Here is a 26,688-nt window from a genome sequence, read left to right as displayed (position 1 = left end):
TCGTACGGTGGTTCCTCTGTCTCAGACCGTTACAGCGGAAAAGAGCACACGTTCAACAGCCTGGACTAATTTAAAACGTTATGAAAATCTGTGATTCTGTTTTTAAATTACAGAACTTTTTTAACTATTCACAATGCAGACTTATTTTTTTAGACTTATTGGTCTTCCACTTAAGAGGTTTGGGGTGTTGTGTGTTCAGAGACGTTCTTCCGCATTCCACTGTTGTAATGTGTGGTTAGTTGCGTTACTGCCACCTTCCTGTCTGCTTTGACTTGTCTGGCCCTTCTCCTCTGACCTCTGTCATGAAGAAGGCAGTGGTTTTTTTTTTTTTTTTTTTGGTTTTTTTTTTGCTTGCACCATTCTCTGCAAACTCTAGAGACTGTTGTTTGTCAAAGTCCCAGGAGATCAGCAGGTTCTGAGATATTCAAACCATCCTGTCTGGCACCAACAATAATTCCACAGTCAATGTCACTTAAATCAAATTTCTTTCCCAATCTGAAATTTGGTCTGAAAAACAACTAAACCTCTTGACCATATCTGCATGCTTTCATGCATTTAGTTTCTGCCACATGATTAGCTGATTTAGTATTTGCATTAACAATCTGGTGTGCAGGTCTACCTAATAAAGTGCTCAGTCAGTATGACGTGTATATACGTACTGTATCATGACCATGATGTCAGGATGAACATTACACTGTGAGGGGTCTGAAAATATAACTATACTGGTTGCATCAACACTGGCATTTTGCTATAATCCAAGTCAAATTAGTGGCAAACCATAAAGCACCAGGGCTTACTGGGACAAATTTTGGCAGCAAGCATTATTTAATATTTATTATTAATCTGTTTTACGATTTCTTCCTCTTGGGAAAGATTATTTCAGTGCATCTTCGGAGCCTACACCTTGGTCTCCTTGCACCTCGGTCTGCTCTTTAGAGGCGGGTAAATTTCTTGCAGAAATTGACTCTCATTAATTGTGTGAACTTTAATAAATTCAACCGAAAACATAATCGGCCACACTTATAACATCTCCGGCCTTTATTTGCATGATCCACCCTTAAATGCATTTGCATTAAGGAGAGAAGCGCATCTTGCGTCGATGCGCTTCCAGCCCCGTGCGCCAGGTTGATACATACGACGCATATTTCCTGGGCAGAATGCATCATATGTGCACCTGAAAATCGGCACAAAAGCCTTTGTAAATTTTGCCCAATGTTCTGTGTGGATTTGGTGAAGTGGGCTCAGTGGTTCTGGACCTTAATCTGAATCAGTTTTTTTCTCGTTAAGTTTTCGGCTCATGGCTTAATCAAAATTGTGAAATGAATGATTTTGATTATTTTTTTGGCAGTTCACCTAAAAATGAAATTAAAGTATGTTTTCACTTACCCAGAGTACTATCTAACCACCCAGATGGTTTCGCTGAGATGTGAGTAATTTTCGATATTTGACGACTTTTTGGATGCAGTTCTCTATGGTCTAATGGACCTCTCCAGGATCCATCTTTCATGCTCATCACAGTGCCAATTTATAGTGAACAATTTATATTTGGAAAAACTCCAATAGCACACCAATATTCTGGGTGAAGTGCTTGGAATGGAAACTTGCGTATGCTGACGCGGATAGTTAACTGCTTCTTGACTAAAATGTGCATTTTTTGAGGTCTGTTAATTTCCGTGCGTAAGTGTCGGTATGCAGTATTTGGAAAGACTTTCCTGTTGAGTTGTTCTATTGTAAATAGTCAGCGCATTGATGTGCATGAAAGATGAGACCCAGAGAGGTCCTGGTGAACAGTATCGTCAAATCTCGAAAATGATTCACATCTCAGCAAAACGACCTGGATGGTAAAAGTACTCTGGGTAAGTGAAAACATACTTGTAATTAAATGTTTGGGTGAACTGCTCCTTTGAAATAATTAAGCACAGAAGCTAACATGCAGTTCCGAAAGCCTGAATTGTCTCTCGTGTACGCCTGTTGTAACATTCCCCAGAGTATGTTGGGTAATTTAATGGAATTGGATATGATCTTGATATAGGCTGTCAATTTTCTGATTTATAAAATGAAACCATAGTTCCCCACCTTGACGCTTATATTATATTACCTTGTTCTGTGTCTTAAGCATGCAACTCTGTTCTGCGAGGGTATGATTTAAATCCGTTTAGCAGTCATGACTGCATACTCTACATTGTATTGACCATTTGCAGTTCAGTGAGTTAAACAAGTTGAGTAAAGTATGAATTCTCTGCATGATTGAGCATTAATTAATCAACTTCCCAGTATTGGCGAGGCACTGGTCTACCACATGTAGGACAGCATATATTAAACTGTAGTGGGGGTCTGATATGGTGTTACTGATTTTTATTGTGCAATAAGTTTATATCCTTTGTTTCTGAGCTAAATTAGATTTAAGAGAACTCTCCCGCTCATACTCTTTTCATTGTGCCAATACGTTGACATTTCCTGTGTGTCAAATTGTCAGCATTATTCACTTCAGAAATGTAATGTGTAGTAGATAAAAATGATTTGGCCTTAATTTCTCCCTTGCTGTCCATGTCAGGCTGAAGCTGTCAATGTTGTGTTTTCTTCTTTTCTACAAGAGTGAGGCAATAAGCCCTGTAGCAGTGAAAGTGCAGTGCACGAAGTACCAAAACAAAAGATTTCATTCATGTTTACCCTCTCTAAATCCTTCCTCCCCAAATGTCACATATGAGTGCTTAAAGCAATTAAAGCAATGATAGACAACCAAAATATTCATGAGAATAACCGAAGTTCTGCTAAAAAAAAACATTGACATCATAGAATGATGTTATGCCTATGACACTTGCAGTAGTATGTTGGCAATTATTTTTGTAATGTAGGCTTATGTACTGTGCGTGGTTAAGGATTATGGTCTCCCAGTAGATAATGGACAAATGTTGTTTTAACGCACTCAATTGTAATACAAATGTTTTCATTTTTAAACCTCTTCATTGCACTCGTTGATTAATGTTTCGCTTCATGTTTCCTACCCGAATACAATATTTCATACAATTCTTTTGGATACAAATTATGCTAACCTTAAACCAGGAGCTCTTGTCATTTCCATACTGACAACTCCTGTATTCATCTTGGGATAATGGAATCGTGATATGAATTGAAAAGGCTTGAATTTGTGGGTCTTCACCGCCTCGGTTATACACAACTTAAGCTGCTGTTCTGCTGAAAGGACCGGCATTGCTGCTCGGCACTGGGTTTAAGAAAACCCAGAGGGCTTCTTTAGAAACTAGTCAGAAACGCTGCTGTGCTACATCCAAGTTTGTCAAATAAAACCTCATATTTGGCAGATTTGTTGAAAAGCCACACTGAAGGGGGGAAAGGGATATGAGGACCAACGTTCTGTTTTTCATTGCTTGCAGGTTCATTGCGAGGCCTTGTGCCTTGGGCCTAAAGATACAAGCCAACGGGCCCCAAAAGGCTCAGCCCAATGCAATTCTGGAGAAGGTCTTCACCGCTATTACCAAGGTAAGACAAAAATATCCCTTATTCCATAATGGTACTCATCGCTCCGGATTTAATGACGGTATTAATGAATTCTTTGAGAGCAGTCGGCAATCGGAGTGCCGATTGTAGGCAATTGAGTGTGTGAGGTCAGTGTGTGAGGCCTGCACACATCTCTATGCCTTTTTCTGCAGCTCTGTCTGCTGACGCAAAAGGGTTATTTTTAGCACAACGGAGGAGCAAGTTTCTTTGACAAATGTTCACACTCGCATATAGAGCAACCTGCCTTCCACCGACTCATCTGAGAGCACTCACTGTAGGTTTCAGAAGGCAACCGCAATAATACAAGCTGGTTTAGTGCTTGTGTTTGCAGCACAATAAAAGCAGCAGAATCGCGTACCTTAAATGTGTTCTATTTTCAGTTGTTACCTAGGGTAGAGTAGTGCAGCGGTGGCCTTTAAAGGTACAATAGGTAAGATTTTTGTGTTACAATGGTCTTGTAACAATGTTTTAAGTCCCTTCCTGTCATTGAAAAAAGGCTCACTGACATGCTGACTCACCCTCTGCCTGTGTTTATAGTCCTTAAATTCGGGTTTCAAATATACAGTTGACGGGCCGACACTCTGTACCAGAACAATGTATAAGTGCAATAATTCAAGCTCATTGGTTCTAATTGCCACAGCCAATGGCGTTTCAGCATCAGCACTGAAACGCCAGAGAAGGGGGAGGGATAAACAGTGTTGTGGTTTGACGGTGTTTGTTGCTGCTATTCCTCTCTTGACCGTTAGAAGTCTGAAATTACCTGTCTGCACAATGCCATGTTAACCATGTTCCCAACTCGTGAGCTGGGAATTAGAAGTTCTAACTCCCCCCCCCCCCCCCCCCATGAGTTGGTGTCATAAATACTGTTTATATGGCATTAAATGTGTAAAGTTTTAGGTGAAAATACTGTTTTTAATGTCCTATCTGCTTGGAGCTCATTCACTTTGGAATCTTTGAAAGATCAATATCTCAAACTCTCAGAATGCAGATAGAACCTTCAAATTCTCAGCTCGCAAACAATGGCTGACTTTGCTGAGAGCTGTTCCTCCACTTCCAGCACCCGGACGAGAAGCGGTTAGAGGGTCTGTCCAAGCAACTGGACTGGGATGTGCGGACCATCCAGCGTTGGTTCCGTCAGCGTCGGAACCAGGAGAAACCCAGCACCCTGACCCGCTTCTGCGAGAGCATGTGAGAGAACCTTGGTCCACGTGACCCTATCAGTCCTGAGACATCGTCTGTCTGGGCAAACTTGACGTTGTGCACTACTGTGAGGAGTCAAAACGGTTAGCGCGAACATTAGCCCCTTAATGTATTGCACGGTGAAACGATGCCTTATTCTAGTTCAGCCAAGCGTTTCTGTCCAGTGACTGTTAATGGAGAGGTCAGTACTACCTTTAGAGGCAAGTTCTTTTAAACTTAATGTGGTGCTGCTCTTCAGGAACCAAAGAAATTAGCCTTGAAATGGAGTGAAGTATAGGAAATGTGTGAATGGTCTATGCTTAAAATAAAACGAGCACATGTTGAGTTGCTGTTGGAGAATATTGTAGTCACAGTTGTCCATGGAGTGGTAAAAGTCAGCACAGAGATGGTGATTTTGACTGAGCCTGCTGCCTGCACACTTAAAACATTTTTTTTTTTTTCCTTTTTTGTTGGTTCAAAACTGCAACATAATGCCGAACCAAAGTCGGAGTGCAGTGCTTGGATTTTATAAGGAAGAACACAATCTGTTGCACAGAGGTTGTGGGTTCATTATTTTTTATATATATATTTTTTTGTATTTGCCCTGTGTAGGTGTAATGGGGGCTGTATCAGTCATCTGGCAAATGGGTCTGCTCAAATGTACAATACTGTTTAATTTATAAAAATGAAAAAATGTGCATGCTTTTCTGCAATAATGAAACAAAAACAAACCATAATACATTTAGTTTTGAGACTTAAAATCAAAGCACATCTAAATGTACATCATCATAATAGTTTATCTATCGAAACATCATATCGTTTGGAGCTACAGCATATTAAGAGTGAGCAACAGAAGACCTGTTTTGATGGCTGTCAATAACAACTCCATTGAAACTAAACAATTGGAACAAAGGGCGACATGACTCAGGCAGTAAGAGCAGTCGGAGGGTTGCCGGTTCGATCCCCCGCCCGGGCTGTGTCGAAGTGTCCTTTAGCAAGCTCCTGACGAGCTGGTTGGCGCCTTGCATGGCAGCCAATCGCCGTCAGTGTGTGTGTGAATGGGTGAATGAGAAGCATCAATTGTACAGTGCTTTGGATAAAGGCGCTATTTAAATGCCAACCATTTACCATTTACCATTTAACAAAGCTATGTCCAGGAAGGATTTAGGAGCACATATTCCTAGATATGGACGTTCCATAAATGGTTTGTAGGGAGGATTTGAGGAAACGATCGTACACTCGCATGTAGGATGAATTCCAAGAGGATACAGTGTAAACGAGTCCCCAGCATCTGCTCAGCCTGTCAGGGACTGACGGAAGAAGCAGTGGGCCAGAGGTTTATTTTCAGCAGTCGAGCTGAAGCAGTCTACTTTTTTGACACATTTTGATGTGTGGGGGCCCCCACGTGATGGCCGTAGTTTCTCCTGTGGCACTGTCATTGTAAACGTGTCTTAAAGAGGAGCTCTAGTCATAATGTAGAAGTTGATGTGGCAGAAGACATTCTGCGCTGCAGCTTTAATGCCAGCTTGCAGCCCAGATGAGGGCCCTGTCCGTTCTGGGTCAAATACGTAATTGTCTCGTACTTTCCTGCGCTTGATTGATCTTGCCTGGTGCAGTTGAGCCAACAAGAAGGCAACTTTTTGAGTGTTTCATAAGTGCTGATACATCAGACAAGCACAGTAAAGTGTAGAAAGGTACGTGAATCCAGAACAATTGCGTATTTCAACCAGGTCTGGTCCCTGTATCGTTCGCGATGTCTGCACATTGCTGGAAGTCCGTTGCTATTCCTGTCTGAAATCAGAAGTTATTTCCTCCTCCACACAGATGTATCACTTAACGGCACTGAAAACGCGGCACGACGGCACGCCGTGTAGGCGTTAATCACCCTTCTGAGGCTGCATTGTGTATGAGCAGCTACACAAGGACGCTGTAGTGATCGTCAAAACTCTGAAAGAAATGCCTCCTCCTTTCCACCAGAGTGGAGAAGGATACACTCTGCTGTAGTGGACACTTTCCTCCCTATAGCTCTACCCTGCACCTATCGTCAATGGGAGAATGGGAATCCTAAAATGAGTAAAATGGGCACATTGCAATTCCTTATTTTTCACCTCGTCTCTTCTTGTTCCTTGCCTGACGTGGAAAATGATCACGGTCCACTGTTTTTAAGCCATTATGGACTAAGGCACCCTATAGAAAACCCATAGAAAGGCTTAGGAATCCAAATGCATTTCAGCGGTCATGTGAAAAGCGGTCATAATGATCAAATACAATGTTGGCGTTGCATCCGTCTGTTAAGGGAGATGTAATGTGCAGGTCACATCCATCTGTTAAGGGAGATGTAACATGCAGGTCACATCCGTCTGTTAAGGGAGATGTAACATGCAGGTCACATCCGTCTGTTAAGGGAGATGGAACGTGCAGGTTGCATCCGCCCTGAAGGAAATTCCAGTCCGCTAAATGCTCCCCCTGGTGTAAAATCCAGCTATGACCAGCTTGAAATGCCAGCTACCAGCTGTTTTCAGCAGGGCCTTCTAGGAACTAGAAGCCAGTGCTACTGTAGGAGGCCCCCGAAGATTTCTTGAGCAAGAAAACATGAGCATGTATTCTTTCGGAATGCGTGACGTATAAATCATCAACCTGTGGATCCACTTCTCCCCATCTGCCACGGGTATTTCCTCGTCTTTACCTCCTCTTCCAGCTTCCCCGATGGGTGAAGCTAGGAGCAAGGAAGGTAAGGAGGTGATGAATAAGTCATTGGAATGAGCCCAATGTACACTCCGCTCCAATTCTGCTGTTTCTGTCACTTCTGCAGTCGGGACACATTAAGGAAATGAATGTGTATGTGTTCAGAATAAACTGGCCCAGACAACGTTTCTGTAGTTTTGGAAGTACAGTCTTTTGTACTGTGGTCTGGTCTTACAGTGGTGCTTGAGTGCAGAGGAGGGGAGGGGCTTCCTCATAGAACATGGATAATGAACAAGAACAGAAAAAACAAAAGGGTGACATTTCTGGGGACTTGAATACCATAGCCATAAAAGCCCCTGTACTGTATACCAGAAAGAATGTGGTTTAAAAGGATAGTTCACTTCTTGGACTAAATATTCTTTCAGTGGAATGTATGTTTTTTTTTTTTTTTGTTTTTTTTTTTCCTTCTTGATTTTGCCCAGACTCATTTTGTGTGCAATGTACTAAGCTACTTTGGAGTAACATCCATTTTCTTGCTTTAAACCACAAACTTGCGAATGCCCCTATACCAGCCATTATAAAGCCACAGGTCATCAAAAACATCTAAAATATCCTGCACATAAACTCTGTCTGAGCCAATCAAAAACATATACATATACCATACCATACCATATACCATACCATACCATATACCAAAAACATATACCAACTCTACCTTAGTCCTCCCTCCTGATTTACCCCGCCCCCCCCTTCTGATACCCCTATCCCTGTCTAACCCCCCCCCCCCCCCCAAAAAAATAAAAAAATAAAATAAAAAGATTGCACTTATGATGACCACTATATGTTTAGAACAGCAGTCCAGGTGTATTTTCCTAGTTCTGGATGTGATGCTTTGACTTGTGGTAGAACCTATGCACTTGTAAGTCGCTTTGGATTAAAAGCGTCTGCCAAATGACTAAAATGTAAAATGTAAATATACTAAAACTCAAATGCTATGAAACCCCTTTAGTACACATTTAAAAACCTTTTAATTCTGTGGTGTAATGGTGAGTCAGCAATTTCTGTAAATATGCATATATGAGTAAGCCTGGCTCTTTTAAGTACTTGGAACATTTCCATTTTACTTTAAGTGTGTGCCAGCACAACACTTGCAAAGAAACCCTAATGGTACACATTTGTCCACTCTAGACTTGAAACTAACCAGATATTCATGGCTGTGATATGGGTCAGGGGTTATTTACCAGTCAGCAATGGTGAATTATTTATTTTTAAAGTAATAATCTGGATAAATATTTCTAAATCAAATTAGAAAGGTAGTACTGACCCCTCATAATAATTTAGGAAGGGCCTTTGATTCAACAATACTTCAAATGCAAATTTTTCAGGAGTTGACTCCACTGTTGCTAAGCAACAATATTGACCCTTCAGTAAGTGCATAATTTTGGTCTGTTTGTTTTCCAAACACAAGGAGGAGGATTTGGATCTCAGCAGCTCAAATGCTTTGAAGGCAGGCAGTTCCTCTCATTAAAAAATTCCATACATTTAATACGAATATGTTTTCTCCAGTGTGATAAAACTCCTTTTTAAACCCACTGTGTTAAACCCACGTATCTTGTCTAATTAACCATCATTATTGTTATTATCATCCATAATTATCAGTCATAATCACAATTATGAATTAGTGATTTGCACAATGCTTTAGAAAGGGTTATACAGTTTGTCCCTTGAGTGGGCTTCTTGTTGGATAATCTATGCTGGACTGAAACCTGCAAAGTCACTTTGGGCCAAACTGTTCAGACGCTCCCTGTTGCGTGAACCTCTCTCTGTCCAGACAGAATTAGAACGCAGGTGCTGTGAGTATAATTAACCTGAGAAGGGCACCCTACTAGTTAAATGGCAGAAAAGTCCATCCTCTTTCTGTCTAGAAAGAGCCCCCGATAGCCCCCTATTGCATTTGAGAGCACACCCACAGCTTTTTAAACAGTTTTCATTAATGGGTTATACTGTATGGCAATCTGTTTTTGTTTCACCTGTCTATTTCTCAGCTCAGTTATCATCACCCCAGAAGCTGAAAAATCCACATTCAGACAGTGAAACAAGATTTTCCGAATGTGTAGCGTTTAGTGCAGTAGGTTAATGTAAGTGCTGTGGTGGAGGTCGGCAGTGCCGATGCTAATGTCATGCAGTTTAGTCCTGCAGTCCAGGAACAGGGTGATTACCTCAGGCTACAACAAACACTGATAAGCGACTGTACCACCTCTGGTCTGATGCGGTATACCACACCAGTGCTGTCACATTCTTGGCACCTCTCCACTGCAATCCAGTCTGTGTTCTTACACCATGCAGTGGAGCAGAGCTACAAAGGAATTACTTTTTAAATAATATTGACAAAATGGTGCAAATAAAAACATGGTATTGACTGGGAAATTTGCTTTCTGGTCTAATACGTACTCAAATTCTTAAAGGTCCAGGTAATCGGATTGAAACTGTGGTTGTACTCCCCAGAAATGACAGGTTGTGTTTTTATTAGTCTTTCTTTCAAGCTTTTAACCCTTTATTATAATCATTAAATTGCCATAAACACTATTTGATTATCGTGACCTGTTCAGCAGACCAGAACAGGGTGGCATGTATCCTGCACTCATTGATATTCATTTCTGTAAGACGGGTCATATGTAAAACATTTCCCCTCGCTAGGAGCTGGTCAGGGGTGTCATTTCAGGAAAAACTTGGGCAGAAGATGGCATAATGATTTTACGGTTGCAAAAAAGATGTTGCTAACTCCGTTCAAGATATCCTTAACATTTTCAAATTTCTACACTCATTGAGCACTTTGTTAGGTAGACCATTACACCAGCTTGTTAATGCTAATATTTAAGCAATCATGTGGCAGCAAGTAATTGCATACATTCATGCAGGCATGGTCAAGCGGTTCAGCTGTTGTTCAGACCAAATGTCAGAATTGGGTAAGAAATGTGATCCAAGTGATTGAGTGATTTTCACCTGGCTCCTGACACCTGTGCGTCATAAATAAAAGTATGAATGACTGTGTTGGCATATTATGGCCAGTCCAAGTTCACAATTTAAATTTCACCATCAACAAAGTTAATGGCTTTACCCCAGCTATCCATATGAAGCACTTCATGCTGCCCTCAATGACCTGCAAACCTAGTGGAAACACTGAATCTAGCAAACTAGCCTAAAAAAACTAAAGAAGAATCCGCTAATTTGTCAGCAATCAGGAGGGGGGTAGAAAGTTACTTGGTTCATATGAACTGAAAATGTCCATTTGTGTTTGTATCTTTGTGCAGAAGTAATAGTTAGTTCGCTCTCAAACCCGGTGAGCAGTCATAATTTGGTCATCAATAAGGGGACCACAACAGTTTTGTCATGCGATTGAGATCCATGAATACCGCCAAGTTGCTAAGCAACTTACTTTTCTGCTAGGAGAGAAAGTGAAACTATACACTGATAGAAACACAGGACATTTTGTCGCTACCTCACTATAAATAACCCAAGATTTATTTTTATATTAATAAAAAAATATATACTCGTGCTGCCTTCGGGCACTCCGTTTGGTTATTCCCTGTGGAAATTATATTGAAGTTACAGTAGATGCTAAGTGGCTGCCAGAAATTGGAAAGCATGCTATGCATACAGAATTTTGTTTAATAGAAAATTATATTTTCCAAGCATTTATATGAAGCATTATATATGTAAGGCACATATTGGCAGTCCCTTTGAGGCATGCTGGGTATATTGAGCATTTAGACCAATCCCATTTGATTAATAGTTTGACTGAAGCCTCATTTCACACGCACAAGCACACCGTAGGAACAGTCTGAACTCAAATCTCTCTCAAAATGAAACTGTATTGTTGCGATGTGTGACTGACCACAGTTCTCTTTTTTTTTTCTTTTTTTTTTTTTTCTTTCTAGGTGGCGGTTCACGTTTCACCTATACATATTCACGTATGGAGTGCGCTTCCTGAAAAAGGTAACAGGCAGAACTCTATTTCACTTAAACTGGGACCCACAGAAACGTGAACACCTTCACTCTTTCATCTCTTCATTTTTGTGTTATAATTGTCATGACAATTGTTTGTTAATGCAGATAAGCCTGTTTATGCTGTCAAGATGCAGGTAAATGGGCAACAGCTAATAAATTGACTTTGAAATGCAGGTGCAGGTAACCACCATGTGCCGAGTGTGGGAAAGCAATTGTATGGGGTGTATTTGTGCGCTGAACTCTGCTTATATGAACTGGAGGAAAACCCTGGGGAGAAGCTGAGGGCATTTCTATGAGAGAACCCAGAGGGAGTGTTCAGTTGAAAAATCCGCTATGTATTGGCTGCTTTGCTTTGTACCCCCTCATATTAAATGTTTTCAGATCACTTGCTAAGAGGTAGCTGATGACAAAAGAGTTGCAGGGTAACCTGTTTATCACTCAGAATGATTAGTTAAATGGATTACGTGTGATTTTTGTGATATTTCTCTTTCATTATTATATTTGTGTGCTTGTGGACTATTTTTTATTATTCATAAATCTCTCCTTTTAAAAGTTGCATGACAGAGCACTTTGTGAAAGGGTTCCACTGCCTGTAGCTGGGGCAGGACTCCTGGGGGTGTTTTATTAATAGCAGCAGGTCTGGAGCTGGAGCAGACTCAAACTGCGCTCTCCTCAAAGTCTCTTCTTCCTCCGCGTTTATTATTATTAATGACGCTTAAAAACGATTTCTCTTACCTATTTAGTAGGTAGATACATTTTGATTTGATCAATTTGCCAAGTCTCGCGTAACCAACATTTTATTTCGCTAAACGTCAGGGGAGAGTTTGGGCCAACATGCCAAAGCCAGAACAAATTAACATTTACTTTTCCGATCCAGGGTATTTCACAAATAATACTCCATTGTAAAGTTACTTATCATGTTTCTGAGATTAAGTCCTTCCCACCCGTGTGTTTAAAGATTTTAGCTTAAAGCGTTTGAATTAATACATGTTCGGGGCAGGACGCTGCTGCTCATTAATTATCTGAAGGAAAAGCCGTATTGTCTGCTCCTGTCATTTGCCTCCATCTTGGGTTTGCCAGTGATTGTAGCAGGTGCTTGATCTGGGTGGTTGCCATGGAGATATCGCATTTCTGAATTGCAACAAAGATTTTTGATTAGTTGTTAAACACATGCACAACATGCGGCCCAGATTGAAGGATGGTAATTTGTATATGAACAGCTCGGACCACTTGAGAAAGAACATGCCACAAAAGGGGATGGAAAGCGCTTTCCAGAAATTTACGCAGTACTGTGATGTGCTCAGTTTCAATTAAAGCTGCATTCTTATTAAAATGTGAATCATCTCTGTAACCGCCTATTTATGGCTGACTTATTTAGCGCTGTCTGACACCGTAATTCATGTTGTGTGGTTTAATGACTAATCGGTGTTTTAGACAATCGGCTATAAAGACCACCACAGTCACGCAGAAGGATAGTCTTAACACAAATTGTGCGGGTTTGAGACCTTCGTAATTAAGTCTTTGTCCTTGGTGTTTAAGGTATTCCTAGAGTAAAATAAATATAGCTGGGCTTTGTGGCATTTCCCTCACAAATGGTGTACAGTGGAGTTGGTTGGGATTATGTAATATACAATACAGTAAGATACTGGATGTGACTCTGCCTTGCCTTGCTACTTTGTCTGCTAGATACCAATTTGTAAATTGTAATTTTTATCAACTAGTGTTCCTCTTTTTCTCTTGGTCCAATACAGACCTCCTGGATTTGGAACACCAGGGAATGCTGGTACAACTACCCTTATCAGGTAAGGAATCCTGCCTTTTTATTTCCAGCATTGCAGGCCTGCTCCATGTTTTTCAGTGTCTGAATAACTAGATTTAAAAAATGTGTGCAAGTAATTTAAACTTGTATTATGTTAATTTGAGTGTTACATATGCACTCATTTTTCATGGATTCAGTGCAAAATCACAATGTTTTTCTAAAACAGCATTTAGAATTCTGTTCTACCAGAATGAAACATACCACCTTTTCTTCATATTCCCACATAGCTGAATTGTAATATTTAACAAAAACAGTATTTGACTGTATTAAATGTTCTTTTTGGAGACTATGGCTTTCATGCACAATTTACACATGTAATTTACTCCTATTTAAGGAGTCCTCAGGGATATCATCCCAATAAAAACTGTATATTACAATCTGTCTTTTACATGCGTAGTACTCCATGTAATCCTTATACTGAAGCTGAAGGAATACTAAATTTAGGCCACTCTCATTTTATTTTCCCACAGCCCCTGACCGTGGATCTCCACTACTACTACATAGTGGAGCTGTCATTCTACCTGTCTCTACTATTCTCCCAGTTCACTGACATCAGACGGAAGGTATGACTAGGTATCCACTAACACTTGCTAAATGTTCTTGTTCTTGTCACTGGAAGCTTTTGTGAATGTTATAACATGGCAGCAACAGTGTGAGAACGGTTTCCGGTTGCTGGAATGAAGGCTTGGGGGAAGCCTGGCGTGTTGTGTGGGATTTATGATCGGCGCAATTAATATGATGCTTCTGGGCCATTTGTACTGGCAATGGTTCCCTTTTGCTGCTCAGAAATGCAAATTATTTTCTTTGTGTTGATTTTCTTTTCTTTTTTTTAAATAGGTTTGGGGGCATGGGTCCAGTTTTAAGGGTGATAATGCTGAGTTTTACCAGAAATCACAGCGCAGTATGTTTAAGTAGAAGAACATTGAAGTTTCCAGTGTTTTCGTTGATAACACCTGAGTATACATCCAACCGTTGCATGCAGAAAGCATTCACTCTTCAAAGGAGAAACCCATTCCTTCTGGGCATTTCTCTCTCAGAAATCACCAGCTTCTTAGTGTTGACAAGTTTGCCACCAACTAGTATCTACACCAGGCATGATTATCCACTATAATGTTGACGTATGAAAGTCTAAAACATACAGCATGATAATTATCCAGTCACATCAGAAAAGGCATTCGGTGTAGTGATGAACCCAAGCTCAAATATGAACAAGCTCTGACTGTGCCAATGCAGACTGTGGCCCATATTCGACCGTGGCATCTCAATGATGACTGCCCTGGTCATTGGTCAGCCTACAGTCTGCCTGCGCCAACTGCACAATAAGTGCAGACCTGCGGCACTGAATGCTATGCACCTCAGCTGGTGTGCTGCAGAGGGGGATGATGCAGCAGCTGCACTATGCTTTAGGACAGGGATCATTTAGGACAGGGATCATTCATTTTGAACAGGGATCATTCATTTTGAACAGGGATCATTCATTTTGAACAGGGATCATTCATTTTGTACAGGGATCATTCATTTTGAACAGGGATCATTCATTTTGAACAGGGATCATTTAGAACAGGGCTTTTCTGTCTTTTCTCATGGGTAATTGGTGCTACTGATCTTTACACCTGACTCCAGATAAAGGGAGGGTGGAAAACCTGCAGTTCTCGGTCCTTGTGGACTGTGAGTTGCCGATCCCTGCTTTAGAGGAAGTGCACATTTAGTTAGCATGCGAGAACATGGGAATAAAATCATCACCATGTTCATCACTCTACATTATCTAATTAAGTGTACTATCCGCTCATCACTTTGTTTCACAGTGAAGCCTTGGGAGACTTGACAGAACATGTGTTACTGTAGGTATAGCACATTATCCATTGAAGGCCAGTTCAGATTAAAAAGTCAAGACGGCTTTGTTTTCAGGATACATTCTGAGTGAATTCCAAAGTTTTAGAATGTCTGCTGATGACTACTTTTCAGAATGTTCTATCTTGAGTTCAGAGTTAGACGATGTATCCGCTCCACCACTTTATAACTTATTGTCATGGTAACGGACATCTAATGTGTTTACCTTTTTCATGAGGACAATGCAGTCTTTACATCATTCTAAGATTTAAAAAAAGAAATGACCAATGTTGGCTGTTCTTGCTAATTTATTGTAAAGCCATTTTTATCCTATTAACCTTTACCATCCTCTCCTATTTAGCAGTGCCATTTCTCACAATACTTTTTCATTCTCTTCTTAACCTATTCACCCTTACCTGACTCATCTTACAGTATTTACTCAGGTTGTTGACCACTCCCTAGCCTGCATATATTCACCTTTTACCTTGAAATGCAAACATTTAATTACCTAATATTTGTCAATGTTGTTATTCAACTCATTAAATGTAGTTCTAATGAATGTCTTCAACTTTTTAGTTCTCAAAATCTTGAATGTCTGGTCATTTTCAGCGACCTCCATCATCGCTAAAAGTTCTATGAATTTAGATAAGCATCCTGCCAACCACCGCTAATTTTCACTCTAGTCCACTGGCTGAACTTCAGTCATAGCATAGCATAGCAAAGGTACCTGATTTTGCAGAGGACAGTCCTCCCTCCCTCACCAATCCTAGGCCTGCAGAGCTTCCAGCCAAGCACTGGCAGTCAGGATTGGGCACCAGACGATGGGGATCCATCACACACTCAGACATCTTAGTTTTAACCACATTCTTCAGTATCTTGAAGTTGCATGTAATGAGGCACCATGACCTCCAATGCGGTGTAGAACGCATATTGAACTTAGTCTTTGCTTAAAGATTCTGAAGTCCTTTCATGTTATTTGGAGATGTAGCCCTGCTCGGAAGATGTAGGTATAGAAGATATAGCTCTGAAGAGAGTTACATTTTTCTCATGTTTGCCGCATGCCTTCTTCATTCTCTGTCATCGTTTCCTTCACTTCCCTCTCCCTGCACGGTCAGTCCTCCTGTGATGCTGTGGCATTAATCACACCATCATTCTCCCTCTCCCCTAACCATTTGCATGATTTCTGTCCTTTCTTTTCCATCTTCTTTCAGTTTTTTCATGTGCTGAAGAGGTCATCTGCGCCATGTGTCAAATCCAGTATGTTCCTTGAACTTTTCCACCTCACATCATGCTCTTCCTCCTGTCCCTCCTGTTCCTGCTCCTGTGTCACACCACTCCATTCTGTAAATGTAGTGTACTCTGAATTAAACAAGTGTGTCATGGTACTTGAAGTGCTGACAGGCTGCTGAGGGCTAGAGACCAGGTCTAAGGATACTGTTCCAGTACTCCAGCGGAGTTGCTTCTACAAAATGTCCACCTGTATAAATTCAGTACGGAATCAAATTATAGCTGATCTTGGACGATGGTAGGTACTGTGCACAAACTCATACTGGGTGGGGGAACCAGCAGTATGCTGAATAAATCCGACAAATGAAACTTGGACGCACATAACACGCATGCTAAATTACTGTGTAAGTATCATAATACACCGCTTTGGCTCCTGAGAACCACACTAGGTTGAGGCTCTTAGTGTTGAGTGCAGTGGTGTATCCTCATGGGGCTGGTGGAGTCCCACCCTTACAAGCCACCCAGACAGGGTGGGTTTGTGTGGGCAACGTAATCGGTTTCCCAGTCTGCCTGAGCCAGCTGCATCAGCTCTGCTGTGTACTGGTATGGTTCAGCTGTTGCAGCTCAGCTGGGGGAACAAACAAGTGTGGCCCTCCTGAATTAACAGAGGATGTTGCAGTGAAGAGACTCCCCTACACCTGGAATTGGACATTGTAAATTTGAGGGAGAAAAGTCAAAATGGCGGTAATAACATTTCAGTTTGCAGCCGATGTCACATATAACCCACGCAGGGGTGGAAAGTCGAGCTGCCTGTTGCACCAGTATAATGGAAGTTCAAACGTAGGCTAGTTTGAACTTAAAATTCAGAGTGCGGTAGGTAGTATCCCTTATTTACCCTGTTCTGTCTGCCATGTGCTTAATAGAAAATGCCCAGCATATTTCACACATATTTCCTCATGCTTCCATACTTCTGCCTCCCTCAGGATTTCCTGGTCATGGTCATACATCACCTGGCAACGATCTCCCTGATCACCTTCTCCTACGTCAACAACATGGCGCGAGTGGGCACTCTGGTCATGTGCCTCCATGATGCAGCTGACATTCTGCTGGAGGTGAGCACAGGTTGCTGTATGCATCTTTCAAGGACCGCTATGGGTTCACAAGTTGACTTGCCTATCGCAAACTGCCATGTAGAATAAAGTCTAGTGCAGAAGGTAAGTGTGTGGTTGTGTAGCATTCCTTGCAGACCAACATATTAAATATTGATCAATAATGTATTATACTTCCATTTTGATAGTATAATCTGAAAAGGTGGATGGTTATGCTACAATCGTCTTAGCATTAGAACTACATTTCTATAAAACAAAATTGAGATCCCTTTGAAAGTTTAGTGTAGGGTGCTTTAGCATCCAGAAAATCCACAGGTTTTTTTTTTTTTTTTTTTTTTTTTTTTTTTTTTGCTTAGTCTGTCTTTATATATCTGAGCTATTAATACTTCATTTCTTTGCTGTTTTCAGGCTGCAAAAATGGCCAACTACGCCAAGTGCCAAAGGCTCTGCAACTTCATATTTGTCATGTTTTCCTTGGTTTTTATAAGTTCCAGGCTGGGAGTGTATCCTGTTTGGTAAGTGTGGTTTGTGTGTTTTATTGCGTCATGTCTTTTATCTACAAAAGCCCTGTATGAGGGTTCTGCAAGTGGCATAGCATTAGCAACTGCTAAACTGAAGGGTTGAATAGAGTTCTGCAGCATTTAAAACTACAATGAAATGGAGATTAGGATTAGGACAGTGGCCAAGTTGGAAGTGAAACCAGGATGTCTGGGGGCAGTGGTTGGATAGAGTAGACTGGCTGGCAACAGTTATGGTTAATTTGGTTGAAGCCACACTTTGGCAAAGGAGGAGTGCATACGGTTACAGCAGAACTGAGTCCAACTAGAATCCATTTCCCTGGCCTTGCTTCTGTGGAGCTGATTGTTGGAAATACCTTGCTGAAGCAGAGGAGAATGTCAAACATGGCGTTGTTGTCCACATCCAACTGAGTGAATCCAGGCCTGTATCCAGGACTCAGAAAATGCCATTCTACTGAGCCGTAATGTAAGAGAATAACATTAATCAGAGATCACTGTTTGGGGTGTCATGTCCGCTTTTCTAAAATCCCCATATGGTTGACTTAACAGGAGGTGGTCACAGATGTTCCGTTTACAAACCAGATGGTCAGCCGTTTCCTCATCCACTGTATAGTACATCCTCATTCGAGGTTCTGCTTGGCAACAGGAGGCCCATGTGCTGTCTACTTTGCTATGTGCAAGCTATGTATGTTCTGTCTTAAACCACACTCCTTTCTTATAAGCCAGAGTATTTCTTATAAGCCAGGTAACCACAGCACTGAGGTTAAACACAGGCATACTTACGGTTTGAAAATGTGGAGCTGACCGTCTGGTTGCGAGGCCCATGCACGTCTGCACCTTCACCGGATTGGTGGCCTCATCTTCACTTGGAGGTGTTTGGCTTCAGAATGTGGATTGCTTTCTCCAAATTACAAACAATGTGGATTGGAGACAGTTTGTCGATGTACAGTAAATTAATAAGCTCAGTATAACTGAAGTGTTGACAGTGTTTTGTAACAGGGAAGGCCATCCAGTAAACAAGTTTCAACTTTTCTCAATACACTTCTGCCCTCAATGTTATTTGTATTCCGTGTACAGTTCAAAGCGGATGTGGTATGTCTGCAGTAGCCTGTTTACTCTATGCCTCAACCTGTTTTTGGAAGTAACAGTCAGGGTCAGGCCTTTGGATAATCAGTGTGTGAGCAGCCTGGTTGTCATGGCTGTAGTCTAAACTGCAGTTTAATGAGTGAGGTTGTTCGCTGCATGGTCTTCAGTTGCCTCAAAATGCAAAACGACTGCAAATCACTGACTTTTTGACACATCCATGTGACCGTGAGGGAGGCTTGGTACAACCTCTCCTGGGGTTTGGTGTTTTTGGAGCCATTAACAGGGAGTGAGTAAGTGCCAGGGACCACAGCGACGCCTGTATTCTCTTGCACATTACACTCATAGAAAGAGCACTTTGAAAAATAGCCTCCGCACCGAGGCCTCCATTCGTCCCTTATACACCCCTCAGGGACCTAACCCCTGTCCCCACACGACCACGTGTCAGCAATCGTACTGCTCTTTAGATCATTTAAACAAAGAAAAATGCTTTGTCAAATAAAAATGCTTGGTCTCTTCTCTGCAAAAAAATTCACACACCGTTGTAGTCTTGTAATAAGACTTTTATTTTTTCCTCAAGTAGAAAATGTCAAGCAATCGGTAACTTAAAACAAGCTAATAAGTGAAATGTTCCATTGGCATATCTTGAAATGAGTCTTACCTCATTGGCAATATTCGTCTTATTTATCAAAAAACGTGAAATGAATAAGTCTCAATATAAGTACTAGAATACGTGTTATTGTGTGACTTATTATTTTTTGCATTGTGGGCAATGGTGCAATGACGGAACTGGCTTTTCAATGGTCAAGCTACAAATTTGCGGGGGTTGCGACTATATTTTAACCTGAAATTCTTTCTGGAAATATTAAGCAGGATAGACAAATGGAGCTGTATTGCAGAAAAGAGTTGACAAAGATGATTGCATTTGGTTTTTCCCCATTCTGCTGATTTCTTATTTGGAAAATCTGTTCTGTATCATTTGTTTATATGTCAAGTGTGATTTGTTATGCATCAGCTGTGTCAGTGTCTTTCATAGATTCCCATCCAAACTGCGCCAGTGCTGGCTGTGGCCAACAACCCTTCAGGGCAGCATGCATGGTTATAGCATTATCCATGGAGGGAGGGTCGGGGGGAATATAATAAGATAAATAAATACATTTGATGAATCAATTTCAATTGATTTCAGTCCCGTCTTCCATCACATTCTGAACTCCGTATCTGCAATACTGTATGGGCAATAACGGTAATGAACGAATGACAGCAGTATCTTCCGTGGATGAAAGGTCTCTATTTTAGAAGTTCACATGCGTGCCTTATTTGCCTAAATCTGTAAACCTGAGGTGTGTTCAAGAACATATTCTGTTTGCCATGAACATGAGCTCATTTTTAAAGGTAGTGCGCAGCAAACAGAAATGGCTGTCAAGGAAGAAGATGCGGAGAGAACACAAGTTCTCTTTTATGACAATTATTTAGCTGTCATAATACACTTGTAACCAATGTAATATTTGTTCTTACCTTAAAATGAATCACAGATAAGCAACAAATCCGCTAGCTGGCATTGTTAAAATAATCAAAGTCGCATCCATTTGTATTCAAAATGCGTTGGTGGTGAACTAAATTGAATGTTAATTTCAAATCGTTCGACAATAACTGTTTGCTGCCAACAACGTTTGAGGTCTTGAATGCACGTCCGGTTAGGACACAGGACACAGCGTGGTATCTGAGCCATAAAAATGGACTAAGCATTTTTCCCCATCTACCCAGGATTTTGAACACAACCCTGTTTGAAAGCTGGGAAATTGTGGGCCCTTATCCCTCCTGGTGGGTCTTCAACTTCCTGCTGCTCCTGCTGCAGGCTCTGCACACCTTCTGGTCCTATCTCATCGTGAAGATCGCCTGCAGAGCCATCTCCAAGGGGAAGGTGAGGACCAGTAGCAGGAGCACTTTCAGACGCTAAAAGCATTTTTGCAACTTTCTTTATTTCCTTCAGAGATAGTGCTCCTTCCTTATTTTCAGCATTGTCAACACGGGGAAGGCGCTTGGTCCCTCGCAGACCTGAGTCAAATACATAATTGTTTTCAATTCAAATGCTTTTCTGTTTTTATCTTGCCTGCCGCAATTAGGTGGGCCAAAAGGTGGGGTTTGCACTTTGAGAGTATTTCAAAGGCTCTGATACACCAGACAAGCTCAGTAAACTGTAGAAAAGTATTTGAATCCCTAACGATTACCTATTTGACCCAGGTATGGTCCATGCCTAGAGTAATCGGCACTAGATTTTGATTATCAAGAAGCCTTGCATGAAATGATTCTCTGGAAAACACTCTAAATGCTTTCCAAAAGTAGCTGCTGTGCTGCACATTTATCATCAAAGGAAGAACTTTTCTTTGTCCTGAGTAAATTAGCTTTTATATTGGTGAATATTTATTGTATTGCATTATACTTATATCATTCATCACTGCTATATTGTGTATATAACTCATAAGCATTATTGTGTAGCTGTGTATTAGTAAGGTACAGCTAGTGAACAAAGGTTAGGCACATGTAGTGAACAGAACCTGGAAACGCCAATGTAGAGTCACTTAATAGGGCATTAGGCCTCCCAGCTCAATCTGCACTCCCTATATGTGTCATGGCAGTGAGCCTACCAGCAGGTCTACAGGAGAAATATGACACCGCTCTTCCATGAGAAACTCAGTCGATGTACCCTTAGTTGATGGAAGTTGAAAATGCTGTCTCGGGCATTATTCCAGAATAAATCCTATAAATACTGGATTGAGTCCAGATCAGGGATGCATTCCCGCACTAAAAATACATAATTCTTTCCTTGTCCCGACGTACCTGTATGGCCCCAAAGGCATGAAAATATGAACCATTTACAATTGTTTTCTTCAGGAAGGATATAACAATGCATTCTTTGTGGAAGCATGTTTGCTATAAATGACTCCAGGTCCCACAGTGCATTGCATCAAACAAGTCATTAAAAAACATAGCAGGAAAGTCACAATGACTACAGATAAATGCATGAGAACATGAGGGTATAGATGTAGGGGGTGAGCCAATGAACATGTTTTGCTTGTTCTCTATTGAATACATAAAGAACATTCACGCAACATTTGAGCAAAATTGGAGTGATCACCCCTCATACCCATGGTTGATTTTTCATGGAATGACCCATAAACAAATATTTCATCCAGAAAGAAAGATGTTCAACTTGCGAATCATGGTCTTAAATAGAGATATAGGATCAGATAAAATAATGGGCACACAGTGATAATATCAGTGTCATACTCTTTAGATCACTCTTTAGTTTCTCAACTCCAGTCCTTGGGACCCACATGCCAGAAGGTTTTTGTTGTAACCAGGAGCTCACACACCAGATTTAGTGACTCAACCAATCATACCACCAAAAATGCCCTTGATTATTTAAATCAGGTGTGAGTTCCTGGTTACAACATAAACCTTCTGGCAAGTGGGTCCCGAGGACTGGGGTTGAGAAACGCTGCCTTAGATCATTGGGCAACTTGTGATCTGTTGATGGGGGCAAAGTCATCTTCAAAGACGCTCCTCTGAACAGAAAAGAGATGGCTTTAACATGGAGGGAACCCAATCACTCGGTACCTTTTTAAAGTAGCGACTGGCACCAACATCAACCTTGCGTAATAGTATGAGTCATCGAAGCCATGGCAGGAAAGCATACACCACACCCGAACCACCAGAACCCTTCACTGTTGAAATACTTGAAATATTCTATTTATGGTCACAACCACAAATAAAGTAGGTTCTCATATATATTATTTGGCTGTACTTGTATGGTATATTTAAAAATGTATACACTCACTGCCGGTCCAAATGCATTTTGCTTGTCACATTCAGTTCAGTTCTTTCCGCTTTCAAATTATTTCCACAAAGCCTTTGTGTTCTGAATGCACCCCTGATCTCCATCTGGCAAGGTTATCAACGATGTGTTCTCAATACCAATGTCTTGTGAATCCTACCCACCAACCAAGAGTCCCAACCTTTGGTCGTAAATCAGTGAGGCAGATTTACCTTCTGCTTGACACAAAATATTTTAAAGGTTACCAGTAGAGGGGGGTGGAATACAATGTTACTGTGGCTGTAAATGAGGAATACCATTTCTTCTCTCTTTGCTTCTCTCATGTGACTTTCCTCTGTCCTTGTGCCTACCTTGAAGTCGGGAAAATGGAATCCTTTACATGTGAGTACTGCAGGGAGTCTGGAATCCTGAAACCTGAGGTGCAATACAGTTCAGTTTTTGTATGTAATGAATTCACAAGGTGCCAGAATGAGTCATCCATCCCCAGAAGCAATGCATCAAACATTGAACATCGACATATTTTAACACATTTTCTAACCTACATTTTTTTGAATGGGTAATATTCCATGTGGATTATTATTTTATTTTGGTAAAGGCTTTTTCTCTTCCTCCACCACATGCAACGTACTCCACCACGTAATTTCATGGCCATTCCAGGCCGCCGTTACTCTTTGTAATCTGTGGTCTTTCTGGTAGACATTGCTGCCATCAGTGTAATGGACATTAAGGAAATGTCTATTTTTTTTTTTTTCTGATTTCAGAACACCAAGCTTTAACTACGCTCTCAGAAATTGTGAGAGTGGAGGTACATTTTTGTTCTTCAAGGATCAAATTTTCCATATGTACCCTGAAAGTACAGTACTGTTCTCTTTAGGTATGAATGAGTACATCTTCCAAGCAAAAAAAGTACACATTTAATTATATAATGCTGGCTTGGGCTAGTATAGGGTACCGCCGCAGAACAAACATTAGGCAATTTTCGCACCTTTATTTTGTACATTTGCTTTAACTGGGAACAAAGTCTACAGAAATTAGATTGAATGTGATTGTGGGTTTTCACAGACTTGGTTCAGCCAAGTCCCAGACAAAATTTTGAATGAGTTTTGTATGGAGAATCTCCCATTTCGTCCAGGATGAAGCTTGATCGGTTTCTGTGAAAGCCGCCCTTTGCGTTTCCACCAGTGTTTTTTTTCTCCGTTACGCTCCTCTCATTGCCCCCCCATGTTGACGCGCCGTAGGTATCGAAAGACGATCGGAGCGACATCGAGTCCAGCTCTGATGAGGAGGACGCTCCCCGCCCCGCTCAAAAGCTGCACAGCAGCGCCACCAACGGGACGAACGGGACCAATGGAACCAACGGGTACCTGACGGGCACCCTCTGTCCAGACGAACACTGATCACCTCACTCTGAGACATTTTGAGCACTGGAAGGATGTTGCATACACAATTGATAGATTAATGTACGTGAGACACAAACAACATCACCCGTTTGATACTGGAAGTTCTTAATAGAATTTGTCAATCCCATCACGTTTTCCGTATGATTTTTTTCATCCACCACCCTCCTCATTTATTTCGCCGACTGTCTGCATCAGAGCATTTAGTGGAATGTCATATGGTAGCATTCTCGTTGCGCACCGACCAGTTTCTCCTCCTGCAAACGAATGTGGCCGTTTCATCTACATTGTGTAAGCATGCTGAGTAAGTGTAGTTTTGACATTACGAAAGTGGTATTTTATTCTGTCTGTGTCTTTTGACATTATTTATTTTTTATATATATATTGGCAAGTTTTTGGACAAAAGGGATTTTTGTTGACGTGTTTTTAATAATTTGACTGTCAGTGTTGAAATGGCTAGGTCATGATTTGGCTGCTCCTCTTCTCGTGGCCTGCTCATTGTGGACAGGTTCGGGCCCAGTCACCGGCTACATGCTGTAGATCTGGTTTTGCTTTCTATGCTGCAGTGTCATTCTCGCTAAATCGGTGGTTATTTGTTCCATTTGCAGGTGAACTGTAATATTTGACGATTTGTCAAGACCCACAAAACACACTTTTTACGCTTTTAAGCTGTAAATGAGACGACCAGTACGAGTATTATGTCCGTGTGTAATAGGAGTGCTAAAGCATATATTTCAAGTATTCTTCAGCCATTTTTTGTCTGTATTTCATTAAAGTGCCCTATGGCACATTTAAAAACACTCCAATAGCCAGACATGTCGTGGTATTAAAACTACAAAGATATTAAACATTGCAAGTGTAACAACAGATTGATACGTTTCATGATTCTAGTCATATTTCAGAGGGCGGTGAGGTTACATTTTGTTGTTTATGAATTGCGTATAAATTTAGTGTTTCAACAATGCCATGGAATGGTGTTTTCCGGCCAATTTGTAATGCATAATTTTTCCCCTTTTCAATGTCCAGCAAGCGTACGTATTTCTGAAATTAGAGACGAGAGAGATTTTAAACATTACTAGCTTCTCTTTCTAAAGCAGAAAGATTTAAATCAAAGCAACTTCACAGAAATGTTTTAAATGGAATATTATATCATTATATAGTATTCAATAAGCATTATTAAGACCATTTCAAATGTAGAAGTGCCATTATATAAATTGGAATTATTGCATTGTATTAAAATAATTTTCCATAAGTCTGGTAATGTTCAACTTGCAGAGGTCACAGCATTTTACTGTCTAAAATGCTGTAACCATAAAAGTTCAGAGGGCTTTCTCTGACATTTAGATGGAAATAAATTAATTGACAGAACTCTACACAAAAATTACATTTTACCTCTTGCATAGATTCCACCAGTCAACAGTCCATATCATTGGTTGACATTGTTTTACTTCTGACCATGCTAGTCGTATGAAGTAGGCGCTGACATCAGATTTTAAATGCCATTCTAGGTGCCTTCCTCTGGTTTCCCCCATGCATAAAGTCACTGGGTTAGTGCCATTTCTCTTATAATCCATCTTTAATTTCAGTGTTTACTGGTCTCCACTGCAGCTCCCTCGTTGTGTGGGAATCTCCAAGAATGAAATGACCCTGGTTTCCTTGCTTTTCCAGATTACCAGTTTGTGCACAGAGCTGGCTGTTGTACAGTTCACACTTGCTGTTGAAATATAATTGGTGTCTCAGATGCCTGGACTTCTCTGCCTTTCAGACAGATAAATCTTTGTATAGGTACAAATGAAAAATGTTGCCATGTATTTTGAATAAACATCTTCAAACCAACCAAATGCTTCAGGACAGTGTTTATATTGTTTGTGATATCCTTACATTCAGCCATTTTGTTTCTGTATTTTATTGCAGTGGTACACTGACTTTCACTACTAAGTTAGTGCTACAAATGGAAACCATTTTTCACATTGAGCAATCAGGAAAAAAATCTGCATGTATTTAATAAGTGCATCGGTTCAATGACTAATGTTGCGATCATTGACAAAGTGTAATTCCTTTACTGCAGTTGAACTGCCGCCCATGAGGTGTTTGTCTATTGTAGTCTGGTATTAAGTAAGTAGTTTCATAAACACAGATGGGTTATGTATCATGAAACACTTGCTTTAATAAAAGGCAATAGAAAGACATTCTTGTCGGTCTTTTTACTTGGTTATTGCTTATGTTATGAGACACTCAAATACTAACAATCTTAAGATGAATTCATACATCTAGTTGCAATGTAATCACCAGGGTTTGTATTTCATTTCAATGTACACTCACCGAGTACTTTATTAGGAACATTTGTACTTTATTACACCTCATTCAAGTGATTATCTAATCAGCCAATTGTGTGGCAGCAGTGCAATGCATACAATCATGTATATACAGGTCAGGCGCTTCAGTTGGTGTTCACATCTATCATCAGAATCGGGAAAAATGT

General features: G+C 40.8%; 1 protein-coding gene across 1 annotated transcript in view; it reads left to right on the top strand.

Moving 5' to 3' along the window:
• cers6 (ceramide synthase 6) overlaps positions 1-26,393 on the top strand; it is a 31,916-nt gene extending 5,523 nt beyond the window's left edge. The window contains exons 2-13 of the mRNA XM_061236194.1: positions 3,393-3,498; positions 4,574-4,704; positions 11,319-11,376; positions 13,140-13,190; positions 13,678-13,770; positions 17,248-17,376; positions 17,782-17,888; positions 20,739-20,895; positions 23,167-23,190; positions 24,048-24,169; positions 25,715-25,753; positions 25,875-26,393. Of these exons, the coding sequence (XP_061092178.1) occupies positions 3,393-3,498; positions 4,574-4,704; positions 11,319-11,376; positions 13,140-13,190; positions 13,678-13,770; positions 17,248-17,376; positions 17,782-17,888; positions 20,739-20,895; positions 23,167-23,190; positions 24,048-24,169; positions 25,715-25,753; positions 25,875-26,001 (1,144 nt within the window). The 3' untranslated portion in view covers positions 26,002-26,393. The remainder of the gene's footprint in view (positions 1-3,392; positions 3,499-4,573; positions 4,705-11,318; positions 11,377-13,139; positions 13,191-13,677; positions 13,771-17,247; positions 17,377-17,781; positions 17,889-20,738; positions 20,896-23,166; positions 23,191-24,047; positions 24,170-25,714; positions 25,754-25,874) is intronic.
• The last annotated feature ends 295 nt before the right edge of the window (positions 26,394-26,688 follow it).

The sequence above is a fragment of the Conger conger genome, chromosome 3, assembly GCF_963514075.1.
Source record: "Conger conger chromosome 3, fConCon1.1, whole genome shotgun sequence".
Classification (NCBI taxonomy): Eukaryota; Metazoa; Chordata; class Actinopteri; order Anguilliformes; family Congridae; genus Conger; species Conger conger.
Note: the sequence above shows the minus strand (reverse complement) of the source record. Positions and strands in the feature narration are given on the sequence as shown.